Genomic DNA, 15,675 nt, shown 5'->3' with positions numbered 1-15,675 from the left:
GCAAGCAGGAACAGGCAAAGAGCAAGACACACCTTCTCCCTGCCATTACATTACATCCTGGCTCCACCCCTCTGTGGGTATAGCACTGACACCATCAATCCAAGCACTAACAATAAACCATCACAAATGCACAATACAAATACATGAAGCCTGGGGGCCCACAGACATAAACCATGACATTCCTCCCCTGGCCCCCAGGACTCTTGTACATCCTTTATACAAAAGACATTTAGTCCACCACCAAGAGTTTCCAAAGTCTTAAGTTTCAGCATTGCTGAACAGTCCAAGTCCCATGTCTCCTCCATGATCTATGGCAAACTCTTAACTGTAACCCCTGTACAAATGAAACAAGTTTAAACATTTCTCAAATGCAAAGGCACAAAATAAACATTACTATTCCAAAAGTTACAAACAGGGGAATATAAAGCATTGGAAACAAAGCAAATCCAACATCCAGCAGGATGAACATTAAGTCCTAGAGTTCCTTGCTCTGCATCTGAAGCAATATGGTTACAAGCTCCAAAAGGCTTGTGTGATTCCACCCCCAAGGCACTTCCAGGGATTTCACCTCCTGCAGCTTTTCTCTTAAATCCTCTCTGCTTGCTTTTTGGAGCTTTCCTTGGATCGTCCATGTTTCTGGCTTTTCCAAACTTTTGGGGTCTCCACTGCACCTTTGGCTTCACCTTTATGTCTTCACAAATTGCCCTCTCAGGGGCACACAGCTTGGCCTCCCAGGCCCTTTGCAATAGAGGTAGAAGCCATCTTACCCTCAGAATTTGTGCATTTTCCTAGCACCTAAGATCAGCACCATGTGGATGTTGCCAAGGTTTGCTGCTAGCTAGAGCAGTACTCAGGCTTTTCTCTCTCTTGGCTGTAGGGGTCAGTTGCCTGGATCACAGGGCTCTGTTTAACTGATTGTGAGGAAAAGCTTCTCTATGTTGCCACCATTCTGGAACCTCATGTGGCCTGTCACCATTCTGGAAACTCATGTGGTCTCTGTCGCCATTCTGGAACCTGGTGCTCTGCAGCTTTCTCCTCTGAAAAAATTCTTTTACCTTTGCAGTGAGGCTGCACAGGGTTGGGACCTGCTTCCTGGGATGCCCCCGGCCCATCTTTCTTATTTCTCTGTTTTCCCTCAGCCATCAGAATCTCCACTGTCTTTACAATCCACAGCCTTCCTGAAATATTCTTTCTGGCCAAACTCACAGTATTGCAAATTATCCCGCTGGGCTCTTTCCTCTTGATTTGCAACATAAAGCTGGCTAAAAGCCCTCTACAGTAGCCATGCCACAGACTCAACATTTGATTGCTTTTTAATTTCTTTTTCAAGATTAATCAGTCCATTGCCCTTTGTTTCAGTCTCAGGCAAAGTCTCTGGACATGAGCAAAATGTAGACAACTTTCTGCCAACCCATAACTCACATCATGGGGAGTCCAACAACCACTGCAGTCCTTCTTCCCAGCAGAAATCTCCCAGGCCTGGTCTTTACCATCAGGCTTCCTATCAGCCTTCTGGTCTCCTGAGCTGTGACCACTATCTCCTCTACAGAACTGCCTAAGCTGCTCTAGCTCTATGCATCCAGGCAACACATCCAAACCTTTCCAAACTCTGCCCACAAGCCATTTCCAAAGCCATTTCTTGAAAAACATGGTAAGGTATAGTCACAGCAAACAACCCCATTCTTCGGTACCAAATTCTGTCTTAGTTACTTTTTACTCATTGCTGAGACAAAATACCTGAAGCCCAAGTTTGGAAAGGAAAAGTTTATTTCTTACAGTTTTTGGAGGTTTCAGTCCACACTCAGTTGGCTCCAAGGCAGGTGGGCATGGCTGGGTCACAGTTCATGGTGGCTGCAAACAGCAAGTAGGAACAGGCAAAGAGCAAGATACACTTTCTTCCTACCATTACATCATATCCTGGCTCCACTCTTATGTGGGTGTAACACTGACACCATGAATCCAAGCACTAGACAATGAACCATCACAAATGCACAATGAAAATGCATGAGGCCTGGGGGCCACAGACATAAACCATGACAGTAGCCTACTACTTCTTGTACTTAGGAGCACACTTCTGCTGATCTGTTTCTCTGTGAATAGCTTTGCTTGTTTCAACTAGAAAATTGTTGTTGTTGTTGTTGTTCTTCTTCTTTTTTTTGTTTTTTTTTTTTCTTGTTTCATCTGAGATAACACATTTGCTGCCTTCTCTGGTACAGTTACTCCCTGGTGATTGTTCCTGTAAGCTTAGCGGTAACTTAAGGAACTCTTAGTTGAAATTGTATATGAAACATTTTACTTAGGAACATAAGTTTCCAAAAGAAAGAAAAGGGGAAGAGAGACTGATTGACTGAGACTGACTAGGGTTTTTGTGTATCTGAAACATACTTGTCCTTTGTGTTCTAATGTCAGACTTACCATGCTTACAATGTTACTGTTTCACATAACTGTGTTACACAAATCACTTTTAGAGATGTTAGTATAGTAAAAGTGTAACTTGAGTCTTTAGAAATAAAGCATATATGAAACCTCAAATCACATTACGGAGTGCATGCAAGACTCACCTACCCACTTCCCTGCAGTACTGCCTTGGTATTGCATGAGTTTCTGTGCTGGTGATACATTCGGCATTGAAGGAGGTGTTGAATGGCTGGCTAAAGAAGAGATCAATGGGTTAAAACCACAGAATGACCCAGTGACTTATCAAGTACCCGTTTACTTAAAGAGCAGTGTACAATAGAAACTGTCCTCTGTTACTTGTTTGCTGTATTAGACGATAATCTTTTTGTGGTTAAAAGTCTGCATTACAGCTGGGAGTATGAAACACATCTATAATCCAAGCACTGGGGGAGACTGGTTACACAGAGTTTGAGGCCAACCTGGACTACATACATAGCAAGACTTTGTCTCAACATTCCCCAAACCACAACCACCCCCCAAAAACACTGTTTTTTAAAGTCTCTCACAAAATTAGGCACTGATGTCTCAACTGAGGTGTGGTTTCCTCTTCCTAGATACTGTTTCTTCATTGTTGAAGTAGGGTTTCATGTTTTCCCCTAATTGTCTTACTACCTTGGATATGAAAATTCTGCTTGAGTTTTATAAGTTGGTAGTAATTCTTCAATTCTCTGAAGTAATGGTGATTTGACTGGGAATCAAGAGAACTCTGTAGCATTTTTTATTTACTCAGGCGTTCTCCATAGTATGTGTGTGACTGTCATTACAAGAATGATGTTAATAACATTAAAACTGTAGAAGATAAAAGGAACTGAGAATATGTGTTATACTTTTGAAAATGCTCAGAGACTGTTCCATTAACTTGTTGGATGTGTAACAGTGCTTCTTTAATTTGAATGTCTTCTTTTTCACAGGCCTGAGTTGCTGGAGGAAGCCCAGAGGCAAGGCTTACCATTTTCACAGTGGGACGGGCCAACCGTGGTTGAATGGCTGGAGGTACATCCCTTTACTACAGAGACCTATGCTACATGACACAAGCTTGTCGTGCATCTCCTGTCTCTACCTGATGTTCTGGTCTTTTCATTCTTCTTTCTAGCTCTGGGTTGGGATGCCTGCTTGCTATGTGGCTGCCTGCAGAGCAAATGTGAAAAGTGGGGCCATCATGTCAGCTCTGTCAGACAGACAGATCCAGCAAGAGATTGGCATCAGCCACCCTCTGCACAGACTGAAGCTGCGGCTGGCCATCCAGGAAACCCTGTGGCTCACCAGCCCTTCGGCTCCACCCACATTGAAAAAGGTATGTTCACAGAGGCTCTGTGTGCCCTCTGTGGAGGAGGAAGGCAGAGCCCACAAAAGCAGTAGCCTGCTAATGTTTCCGTGCTGCTTCCTAATCATACAGGGTGGTTTCAACTTAAAATTTCAGGAAAGCATAGTACAACCCCTAACTTGGAGGGGTTGAGTGATCCAAAGAAAATGTGTGAACTGCTTGTGTAAAAGTGTGGTTAAAGCCAGGCGTGGTGGCACATGCCTGTAGTTCCAGCACTCAGAAGGCTGAGGTGGGAGGATCACTGTGAGTTCTAGGCCAGTGGGTTACAGTGTGAGCAGCTTGAACTGAGTAATGAGATCCCGTTTCAGAAAAGACCAAAAAATAAATAATTAAATAAATGAATAAAACTTGGTTAGAAAGGCCTTCTTTAAGAAAGAAGGCTTTTTGAAAGGTAGAAAATTGATTGTCACAAATGTACGTATGAATTTATCAAAACTGAGTAAGTGTAAGGACCTCTTGAGGAAGGAAAAGTTAACATTTTAAGTAGCATTTCATCCTTGAACTTTGATTTCTATTTCATAGTTCAAACAATAATTAGTACTTGTACGGTATATAAAGGTACTTGCTAAGCAAATTATATGCGGAAAATATTGTTTTTCTTCAAGTATACAGGTAGCAAAATATACAGATAAGCCCAGGAATGTATAAACCCTTGCATACAATCCCCGGGCATAAATAAGCACCTGGCTACGGCCCCTTGGCTATAAACTAGGTTGGGCTGCCCTTACTTTGTTGTGTGTGGCTTCTTTCCTTCAGTCTTGTGCGTGTGAGTGCATCTGCATCACTGCACATATAGGCGGGACTTACAGAGTAACTGTAATTTGTGGCAGTCCAGAGGTGCCACTGACATACAGTTGACATGCTAACAAGGGGTAGTCACCTCCCAGAAATCCACTGGTTCCTGGACAGTTCTAAGCTTCTCTTCTTTGTGGATGTCTTTTTTTCCCTACAAGAACTAAAGGAGGAAAAATGCCGAGTTTCCTAGATGCACTGTGGTTGTGTGTCACGGCACCAGCAGGTGCTCTGGGTCTTGGGAGCTGCATGTGTCTGTCCAACCATGCCTGTGCTCACAAAGATGCTGTCCACTTGGGGAGTAGTGAAGAGCCCTCAAAGAGCTTCCTGGTGACTCTTCTGATGAAACATTGGTGGTTATTAGAAGGGAAGAGCAGGCCAGCTCTTAAGTTGCAAAGTTCAGGGGTTTTTCATTTAGATGTTCAACAAACTCTTAGAGCTGTGTAGACATCCTTCTGAGCAGCAGAGCAAGGTCTGCCTACAGTAACTTTATACACAAAAAAGTGTGAAGATTTTGTTGTTAGAGAATTATGAAAATGAACAATAAGCCTTTTTTTTTTTTTTTTAACGTATGGCCAAAGAACACTTTCCCTTGGTGGAATGTTTTGTAACCAGTATCAGTCTGTTCTGCAGCTATTTCCACATTAATGTGGGCTTTGTAGAAATGAAGATGCTGCATGGCTTTTTCAAAGCTTTTAAGAACCCTCTTTCAAAAGGGAGCTTCTGTGATTCAGTTGAACTATTGGCAAGGACTAGACCTCACATCAGAAAGACTCTCCATATCACCAGTTACAAACACAGAAATTGCTGTTCTTGGGGAGCTTACAGTGGGCTAGCAGAGTGGCCATCAGTCTCAGGTTTGACTCAGATGGTGACAAGTGCTTTGTTTTTGGTGTTTGCATTGTTTGGCTCTCCTGTGCTCACTATCTTGTGCCCTGGCCTCCTGGGCTTCCTCTGGCTTTGGATCATCTGCTGAAAGCAGCCACAGGAAGCCAAGGCCAGAGCATCCTGTTGTTAGCCTGTGTTGGGGTGAGACTGCTTTCTGTGTGTTTTGTTTTATTCTTTTGTTTTGCTGTACTGAGGCTTAAACCTAGTGCTTTGGGAGAGCCAGGCAAAAACCCTATCATGAGCTATACCTCCAACATGGTGAGACTATTGAAAATACTGTCTATTGAATCATCAGTTACTGGGGAAAGTAACTTTTCAGAAATATAAAGTATGTTCTCATCCATACTTTTAAGCATGTGATCTGGAAATTGTGTGCTGTTCTCCTTATATTCCGACCACACTGTTATTGTTTAAAAGAGGATGAGCCTGTGTTAATGATCTCTGGCTTTCTCTGTGGGTGCCTGAAATGAAAATGTGCAAAGAGTGACCTTTGCCTCATGGCTCCTTACTGTGCCTGTGGCTCATATGTGCGTCCTTCTCCTTTCTGTCACGCTTCCCTTGCCCTGGATGTGGCTGGTGCACTGGGGTCACCTTAGACCACAGGAAATGTCTGGTTAACACATGAAGAGATGGAAACACTCGCAGCCACATCTCAGATGGTCAGTCAGCCCTGCAGCTCATGTTCCAAAGTGGGTTTCCTACTCCAGACCAAAGGGCCCTTTGTCTTTTGTTGAAAACAAAAGTTAATTTGCATTTGTTTCAAATATAATGTGTTCTTTTTAGGTTATTAGCTCATAGCGTATAGTCATATTTGCATTTTTTAGATTTTTACAAGAATTTAGTTTATAGATTTGCCCCATTTAGAGAAGATGTAATTTGCTTCTCCTTTTGGAGAGACCTCCATTGAGCACTGCGTTGTGGTTGTCTAACGCCAACAGTCTACTGTATGAGGTTAGTTGGCATGGAAAAAGTCTGCTCCTTGCATGGAAAATTGAAATTCTTGGATTTTCATGAGTTTTTGCATGAGGCATTGATATTTTGAATGTTTTTCACTCAGTCAAGGTGCATGTTCCCTGCAGAATTAATTTGCTTACACTACTAAAGTTCACTAATACTAATAGTTATGTTCTTTTACATTCCTAACAACCTAACATCAGGAAGATGAGGAGGGAAGCTGGATAAGGTTGGAGTCTTTCTATAATATTTCTTCACTCTGTAGCAACAAAAAGCAATTGAGGATGTAAACTTGTGTGACCTGCTTTAGTAGGTGTTTTTCACACCTTAATTTATTCATAGTATCATTAATGACTTGAAGAATGTAATCAAATAAATCACAGGATTAAAGATTACATCTCATGGATAATTTTGAACATTTCCCATATGGGATCATGGAAATTACTTTGAACGAAGGTTGTTTTATTTATGAATAGAATCTTTTATACAAAGTCCCCTGGTTTAGGCAACTCCTGAGTTTATGTACATGTAGTTCGTTGCTGGGTTAGTTTTGTTCTAAAATGTACTGCTGAAAAAAATCATGAAATAGACTTCTAAACCTGAAAGTTGGCACGGGGCCTTTCCCTCTATGTCTTTATATGGTTATTTGACTAAGTACTGCCCTACTGTGTTGAGTTAAAGATCTTAGTAATGGAGTTCTCAGAAATTAAGGCTTATCACTTCACAGAGATTGAATTTCAGCTGCCTAACTCTTCACTACACAGAAAGCTCTGCCCCATGTTTTACAGTGTCTGAGTCAGATGACTTGGTTAAATTCCCAGCATCCCTCTGCCCTCTTGGGTCTTTGGTGGGCACAGTGCAGTACCAGGGGACTTGTAGTTCTTCAGCTTTTCCCAGGGGCACGGTATTCGGGGGCTCAGAAGAGTTAGCATATGTCTGAAAGCAAGTATAAATGAGTTAAGATTAGAATTTGCTGATTCCAAGATGATGCTTGAAACAGTTGCTTCTGTTTGCATTTCTAAAGGTTGTTCAGTTATAGCACTTGGTTGTTTGTTTTGTTTGTTCATTTGAAAAAAAGAGAGGTGGAACTTGGTGACACATATGGGTCATCCCAGGACTTGGGAGGTTGATCAAGCATGTTTGTTGCAAATTTGAGACCAGCATAGGCTACATAGTGAGTTCAAGGTCAGCCTAAACTACATAGTAAAATCCTGTCTCAAAATTACAAAAAGTTTAGAAACAAAAACTAAGAAGAAAGAGAATAGCTACTAACTGGGTTTCCCTCCCTGGGTTTAGATACTCCCTGCCTCTAGAATCACTTAAATTCACCTAGTTAGAGGTCTCTCTACAGGACCAACAATGACCATCAGTGAATTAAGCAGTGCATTTCATAATTACGTAAGTTTCAATATATTCCAAAAGACAAAGTAGAATATGGTCACCACTTCAATATGAAATAGCATCAGAGACATAAAGTGTAGTTGAATAAGCTTAACATTTGCTTTTTGCAGTGACCATATAAAAGGGGCCCATGCAGAAGATTCCAGATTTACCCCACATGCAATGTTCTGCAGAAGCTTGGTGCACTTTGCCACCATCCTTTCCCAGACAGAGCTGCTAGGACAGAGCTATGCTAGCACAAAGCATTGTGCTTTGCCCGTGCTGGCACTGGGTGGCCTCACTCCTGACTGAGCTTTGGAAGGAACACTCAAGTGTGGTCAGAACTGTTCGCATATCAGATGTAAGATATGACTGGCTGTGTAAGAAGGCTGTGCCAGCTGCCAGGAGCCATTAATGAGCAGGACAGCTGCAGTCCCACTCTCATGGAGCTCGCATTTTACTGACCTTGAGACTGAGCGTGACTTGTCCATGCTTGGAGCATGAGGTCCCTTTGCACACTTCTTCAGAAGGCTGTGGTGGCAGCCAGGGAGAGGAGGAGGCTCTCCCTCAAACTGAGTCTGAGCTGTCAGAATCTGCATTATCAGCAACTGCAAAAGTAGTAAACAGAGATATGGAGGGTTTGCTTCCGCACAGCTTTTTATTTGGAAGATTTCTTCTACTCATTAGAAGAGAGCATAGTCAGCAGGCCAGAAAACATCAAATATTCAGGCTGTGAATCCCAGGCCCATGAAAGTATGACTCAAAGGACTGCATCATGGTAACATTGTTAGGTATCTTAATGGTTACCATAGTGGTATATTTGTCACTCATCATTTAAAGAAAGTTATGAAATCTTTTCTGTTAGAATTGGAACATTCCTCTTAGCTGAGCCATCCCTTGTATCTTGACTGGAACAAATAAAATACTAGAGTGGAATCCATTGTTCTAAACCAAACATGGAGGCCATGCATGGTGGTTTATGACTGTAATCCCAGAACTCAGGAGGCTGAGGCTGGAAGATATCAACTTAGAGACCAGCCTGGGCCTAGTGAGACCCTGTTGTAAGGGGTTGGGGATGTAGCTCAGGTTAGAGTGCTTGCCTAGCAGGTATGAAACCCTGAGTTCAAGCCAGGAGAGGATGGATGGGAATGGATAGTTTTTATTTTAAAGGATTCCTCAATGTACCTTAGGATTCCTGTGAATGTAATTTAATCTTCCTTAGCTGGAGAGCATAACGAACCATTCTCTGTGAAGTGGTTGTATATCATGTCTATTTTTCATTGTACAGACCTTGGACATATTCTGTTGAATTGGTTGCTAAGGATTTTATGCAGTTTAGTGCCATTATATAAGATACTTCTAAAATCTCAATTTCCAGTTCATTTTGTATATTTAGAAATGTTAATTTTTGTGTATTCATTGTATATTCAGCAGCTTTGCTAAATTCATGTATAAATCCTAATAGCTATTTCATAGACTTTTTCAACAATGATAATTGTGTCATTTACTAATAAAGAGAGGTTTATGTCTTTCTCAACTCATGCCATTTTTATGTTTTTCCTGCCATTACAGTGGCCAGGTCTCCAGCACAGCCAAACATAAACGGTGACAGTGGACACCCCTTGTGCTTCTTTCCGTTCAGGGAGACATTTGGTCCCTCATTGTGAGGTTTTTAGCTGCAGGCTTTTGGTAGATGACCCTTAATAGATTGAGGCGGTGGGTCTTTCGTCCTAGAATGCTGAGTTTCATAACTGAATGATGGATCTTGTGCCACATAAGGTATTATGAGACATGGCTTTCTTTGCTGATCTCGTAATTGGGCAAATTTCATTGATTTTTTTTTTTTCCTCCTCAGTTGGTGAACCAACCTATTCCTGAGTCAGTAAACCTACTTACCATGATTCCTTATTTTTGGTGTAGTGCAGACTAGTCCCAAACTCGAAATACTTTTGTCTCAGCCTCCTGAGTGCTGGGTTTACAGGCATGCACCACCATACCACACCACAAAAAAGTACGTCCTGAATCCAGATGTGATGATGCACCCCTGTAGTTGCCAAAACTCAAGAGACTGAGCCCAGAAGTTGGCTGTTATAATGTCCTATGACAATTGGGCATTAAACTAAGATGGACATCATACTAAGAGTGGCATCAATATCTCTTTGCATAGGGAGTGCTTGTGCATAGCCACTGCACTCAATCCTGGTAATATAATGGGAATCTCTGTCTTTAAAGGTTGTGGGGAGGGGCTGGGGATTTAGCTCAGTGGTGCAGCACCTGCCTTGCAAGCATGAGGTCCTGAGTTCAATTCCCAGTACCCCCCCCCAAAAAAAAAAGAAAGGAAAAAGTGTAAGTTATATCTGGGTCAGATTGATTGACAGTATTGTTTTTGTCCGTAGCCTTCCTGATTGTTTTCCTTTTCTTAGTCCTTTTTGGTTTTTTGATTGGCACATTGAACCAGTTGTTAAGAGAGGAGTGTTGAAGTCTTCTAAATTTAATTGTATTTTTCTGTTTTTGTTCTTAGTCTCATTAGTTGTTCATTTATCATTTTAAATTTACTTTTCCTGATTTTCAAATACACTTGTCATTTAGGAAGACAAAGTATTAAAAATAAAATCAAAACCAGCTAGAGCTCATTTGAATGATTTGAATTGATTCTTCAAACTTGTTCATGAGTCATGATCATTCTTTATTCCTATATTATTATATTGAAAACTAATTCAGAAAAGGAATTTATAGACAGGTATGATTTTTCTATAGCTTGGTAAATTGTCCTAAATGAGTCATAAAATTTTGCCAATATGATTTCTGTTGGATAAAACTTTAGGAATTTGAAAAGGTAGGAATGGGAGACCAAATATTTAGAAATTATGAAAAGCAATGTTGTCATTCATTTAGCCTTTAAGAATGTTGTCTAGATTAAACATCTGAACTGATGTCACTCATTTGTTGAAATCAGACACTTGCATATGGGGACATGGACCACGAGTGGATTGGCAATGAGTGGCTGCCCAGCCTGGGCCTACCTCAGTACCGAAGCTATTTCATGGAGTGCCTTGTGGATGCTCGGATGCTGGACCACCTGACCAGGAAAGACCTGCGGGGGCGGCTGAAAATGGTTGACAGTTTTCACAGGTGAGGCAGTGCAAGTGGTTCTTCCTAACGGATCAAGAGACTTCACATTGCCACCATAAAATAACCCCTTATTTTGTAAATAGGAACAGCTTCCAGTGTGGACTTATGTGCCTGAAAAGGTTAAATTATGATCGTAAAGAACTTGAAAGAAGAAGAGAAGAAAGTCAGCATGTAGTTAAAGGCAAGTACATTATGCCGGATGGATGCAGCACATGCCTGCTGCCTCCCAGGCAGCCTGGGTGATTGCCTGTTTGAAAAAGTATAGCAGCCAGCTGAGCTGGCACATACCTGCAATCCTAGCACTCTGGGAGGATATAGCAGCAGAGTCACAAGCCTAGCCCAGGCAGCTTGGACTCCGTGAAACCTTCTCTCAAAATGAAAAGTATAACAGGGCTAGAGATGCAGCTCAGTGCAAATCCCTGTGTTTATTCCTGAGTACCTCAAAAAGAAATCAAGGGCTTAGTGATAAGGCACTTGCTTACCACTTGCATTGCCCTGGGTTTGATCCCTAGGACTGAAAAAAAAAAAAGCACAAAATAATCATACATTTATCTGGGAATTACACAAATTACAGTTCCAGCTACTAAGAATACTAAGGCAGGAAGATCACAAATTCAGGGCCGACCTGGCAATTTAGTGAGACCCTGTCTCAGAACACTAAAACTAGATTTGAAAATTAGGGGTGCTAAGAATGTAGTTCAGTGAAAAAAGACTTGCCTAGCATGCTCAGGGCTCTGGCTTCTGTCTCTAGTACCACAAAAAAATAAATCAGGGAAGACTTTTAAGTGGAAACAACTGACTTGGCATGATAACAAGAGGAGGGATGAAAAGGGGTGCCCTGAGACAGTGTGTGCTTATCTCAGTCTGTAGGCTACCCTCTTGGTGCTGGCATTCTTTCATGTAGTTTTCCTTTTGTTGTTGTACACTGTATACGCTCTCTCAGAGATGCTGCCTTATGCTATTAGATCAGAGCAAGGCAAACAAGCCACTGCCTTTTGCTTACTGGATAGAGGTTAAAACTACAGCCTTGGGAGCTTTTTCTAAGGCCTGTGGCAGCATGCAGGGCACACAGTTCTGCTCCCAGAGGGGGGGAGAGGTCAAGGCAACCAATAGCCTAGCACCCATAATTTTGTAATTTATTTATTTATTTTGAGACAGAATTTCACTAAGTACCCTGGTCTGGGATTACACCTGTGACCCTCCTGCCACAGCACCCATACTAACTGGGATTGCAGTCCTTACAGAAACCACAGAGTGTCCTGTGGGCAAAGGAAAGACATGTCAGAAACAGGCCAGGAGGTAGGAGAGGGCATGGCAGCCCCCTCAGTATGACAGGGACAGGCATTTTCTCTGAAGACAACACTGAATGTCATGCTCACGAGAGTCTCTCAGAATTCTCGGTAGTTACTAATAGCACTGCAGTGATGAGAAGAAATGAGACTTACTGAATAATGATCAAGCACTGTGTCAAGTCTTCCATAGTTGATTCATTCAGGCTGCATCGTGGTTCTGTTATTTTCATCCTCATTCTGATGTCTTTTTCTAAATAAAATAAAGGATTATCTATTGGCCAGGGATGTAGCCCTGTGGTAGGACACTTGCCTAGTCTGTGCAAGGCCTGGGTTTTAATTCTTTTAAAACAAAGAATACGTTGAGGTCTATTTAGAAAAGAAAGTCATGGCCGGGGATATAGCTCAACAACAGAGCGGCTGCCTGGCAAGTGCAAGGTCATGAGTTTGATCCCTGGTACCAAAACAAAGTTGAGAAAAAAAAATCAGACATGAAATGTATTAATCCATTTAATTTGTTTTCTATATCCCCTCTCCATATTTTGTCAGTTGGCAAAAGCAGTCTTTGAAAAGATTGGTGGTCAGATATATTTTTACAGAGTGGCAATTTTTTGGTCTGTAATAGAATACATTTAATAATTATCTTTGTATGATATACGATTGCCAAAATCTAATATGCTGGAATGTCTTTAAAATTCTTTCTTTGTAATATATTAAGATGTTGATATGACCAAAGCTTCAGAAGCACAGGGGCTGGGGTATGGCTCAGTGGCTTAGCACCTACCTGGTAAGCACAAGGCTCTGAGTTTGATTCCCAGTACAACAACAAGAAAAAGTAAAAGAAAACGAAGGTCAGAAGGTCAGAAGCAAAGAGTTTGTGTTGAACTCAGCAAGGTATCTGAACTGTCATGGTATCTGCCCCTTTCATGATGGAGAAGCATTTCAGGAGACTCTGGGGTCTGTGTAGGAAACATGCTTATACGTGCTAGGTCTGACTCTGACCCTCAGCCTGATGTTTTTGCAGTCTTAGGATTGAACCCCAGGCCTTGTACATACTAGGCAAGTGATCTGCCACCAAGCTACATCCTCAGCCAATCATGCTGTATTGTTCCCTGAATATATCCTATCCACAATCTTACTGTGACACCTGAGTGCACTAGGGGAGGCTTCTAAAGGGAAAGTTTTTATTAGAATGAGGCAGAACCAAAACAGCTGTGTCTAGGTGTGTGTCTGTCAGTATTTGTGAGTGTGGAGTCCATTTTCAGGAGCTGAGGGATCAAGATCCATGCTAGGAATCTTTCCCCTGCATTGCAGGACATGTATGATGAAGAGGTTTTCTGAAGCCACATTTACAGTTGTTTTGTTCTTTCACAGATGTGCTTGTTTGGAGCAATGATCGAGTGATTCGCTGGGTCATATCCATTGGCCTTAAAGAATATGCAAACAACCTCATAGAGAGTGGGGTTCATGGCGCACAGCTGGCCTTAGATGAAGCCTTCGATTACAACACATTGGCCCTGTTGTTACAGATCCCGACAGAGAACAGAAAGGTGACAACGGAGTCTGTGCCTCTGTCTGCTTAGCCACAGTGTTCGGTTTTTCTGTGGTTCTAGAATACTTATTTTTCATTTGAATGGAGAGAAAATTTAACTCTAGACAACTAGTAATCACTTTCCATAACTAATCTATAATATGGTAGTTCAAAATAAGCAAATGCTTGATTTTTCACTATCTTTTCTTTCCAGTTTGTGTTGCAAGCATGTGAGTCTTTGAAGTCTTTGTTTTAAAAAATTGTAATGTGTAACATCCTTCAGATATATTTAGTTGTTGTTTTGTTACTTCAGGCTCGAAATGTCTTGGACAAAGAATTTGCCGACCTTTTGGTCCTTGGGACTGTCAGACGTTTTGATGTTGTAAGTTTTCAGCTTTTTTCTCCTCTCACTGCTAGGAATCAACCTCAGGGCTTCACATATGCCAGTTGAGTGCTCTACTACTGATCCTTGCTCTTGGTCCACTACTTAATTTTTGGCAACCTTCAAAAATTATTTCTATATTGTCAAACAGATTGCAGCCTGCGATCAAAGTCTTAAGTTGTGTTTTGGTGACAGCTGACTGTCCTGCCCCAGTTCTTCTGTTTGGAAGGTTTCTTTCAAAAGTATATTAAATTTCCCCTCATGCTAAATCATAACTAACCTGTTGCCATACATTACGATTGTCTTCAGTGAGCTCCAAGAGTACTTGATTTTCACAAAGAAGATGGAAGCTGAATCTGGAAGCAAAGCATTTGTTGGATTATTTGTAGCCAGAATATTTTGAAAATAAATAAAAGTACATTATATAGCAGGCAAGAGCTTGTCCACAGTAAGAAATAAAATATTCTGATGGGTGAGAAAATCACATCCCTGGTGCCCAGGACTGCCCTCGTTTCTCCAGTTGGGGCCCAGCAGGAATGTAATCATGTTTCCTCTCACACTGAAGTTCCAGTGTGTGCAGCACATTGGAAGGTCACCAGGAAAGGCTAAGTAAAGCAAAACAGTCAGGGGCTTAGGAGTCCTTCTGAAGGACAGTTATCTTTATTAGAGTGTGCCTGTTCTGTGTTTTCATTTGCCAGGAGCATGACAAACACTTTAGGAGAGCACCTTCATGGAGAGAGAAGGTTAGAGAAAAGGCCATTCATGGCGTGGCAACTGGGTCATCAGAGACACTCCCTGCAAACTTCCGAGTCTCTTCTTCCAAGTCTTCCCACTCTGTGCAGCCCAATGAGATCCAGATGGATGGTATGTGGTGGGCCATGTAATGCAACACTGGCTGGGAGCATGTGCGCGCTAATAATTACCTAGAGTGGCCATTGTATGTGTTACAAAGCATCTGAGTTTGGTTGCATGCCCAGGTGTCAATGGTTCAGGATTAGCCCTAACATTTGTTGGAAAATGGTTAACAACAATAATAGAATTTTTAAAAAATCTGTCTGGTTGAACCTTAGCATCCTTGCCCAACTAATAAAGTGGAGCACCCATCTGTGCTCTCAGGGCTGAGGCTGATGCACCTGTGGGGTGCAGTGTGTGGCAGGCAGCACTGGCTTGCCAGGAAAATTGCAGTGTGACACTTGGGACTTCTCTCCACACTAGAAGAAATGGCAGAGTAAACTTTAGCTCACAACTTCCAGCTTCTGCCAACTCTGTCTTTCCTTTTCCCTTCCCTCCAGTGTTATCTTTCCATATACTTACCTTGTGCCACCTGAAGAGGGACAGGGAAGAAGGCAGAAGCCTTGTGGAGACCGCTAGGGCAGCCCTGCTGCCTTCTCAGTGAGAGATGGCAAGGCATTGACCTTTCCAGTGCAGTCGGGATGGCCCTTATGTAACTGCTGACTGAAGAGTGCAGTTGGCTGAGAGGAGACCTTGAGTCCCTGACAGTCCTGCCCACCTAGTAAAAGGCACTGATAGGGTCCTGAGAGAGCCC

The 15,675-nt window shown here is 42.1% G+C and overlaps 1 protein-coding gene across 1 annotated transcript in view; it reads left to right on the top strand.

Moving 5' to 3' along the window:
* LOC134472800 (liprin-alpha-1-like) overlaps window positions 1–15,675 on the top strand; it is a 60,535-nt gene that overhangs the window by 39,989 nt on the left and 4,871 nt on the right. The window contains exons 13-20 of the mRNA XM_063235127.1: window positions 3,369–3,450; window positions 3,551–3,751; window positions 6,058–6,150; window positions 10,752–10,927; window positions 11,011–11,108; window positions 13,591–13,766; window positions 14,061–14,129; window positions 14,828–14,993. Coding sequence (XP_063091197.1) covers window positions 3,369–3,450; window positions 3,551–3,751; window positions 6,058–6,150; window positions 10,752–10,927; window positions 11,011–11,108; window positions 13,591–13,766; window positions 14,061–14,129; window positions 14,828–14,993 — 1,061 coding nt within the window. The remainder of the gene's footprint in view (window positions 1–3,368; window positions 3,451–3,550; window positions 3,752–6,057; window positions 6,151–10,751; window positions 10,928–11,010; window positions 11,109–13,590; window positions 13,767–14,060; window positions 14,130–14,827; window positions 14,994–15,675) is intronic.

This window comes from Cavia porcellus, unplaced genomic scaffold, assembly GCF_034190915.1.
Source record: "Cavia porcellus strain 051 isolate PalLab524CR breed Dunkin Hartley unplaced genomic scaffold, mCavPor4.1 scaffold_25, whole genome shotgun sequence".
Classification (NCBI taxonomy): domain Eukaryota; kingdom Metazoa; phylum Chordata; class Mammalia; order Rodentia; family Caviidae; genus Cavia; species Cavia porcellus.
Note: the sequence above shows the minus strand (reverse complement) of the source record. Positions and strands in the feature narration are given on the sequence as shown.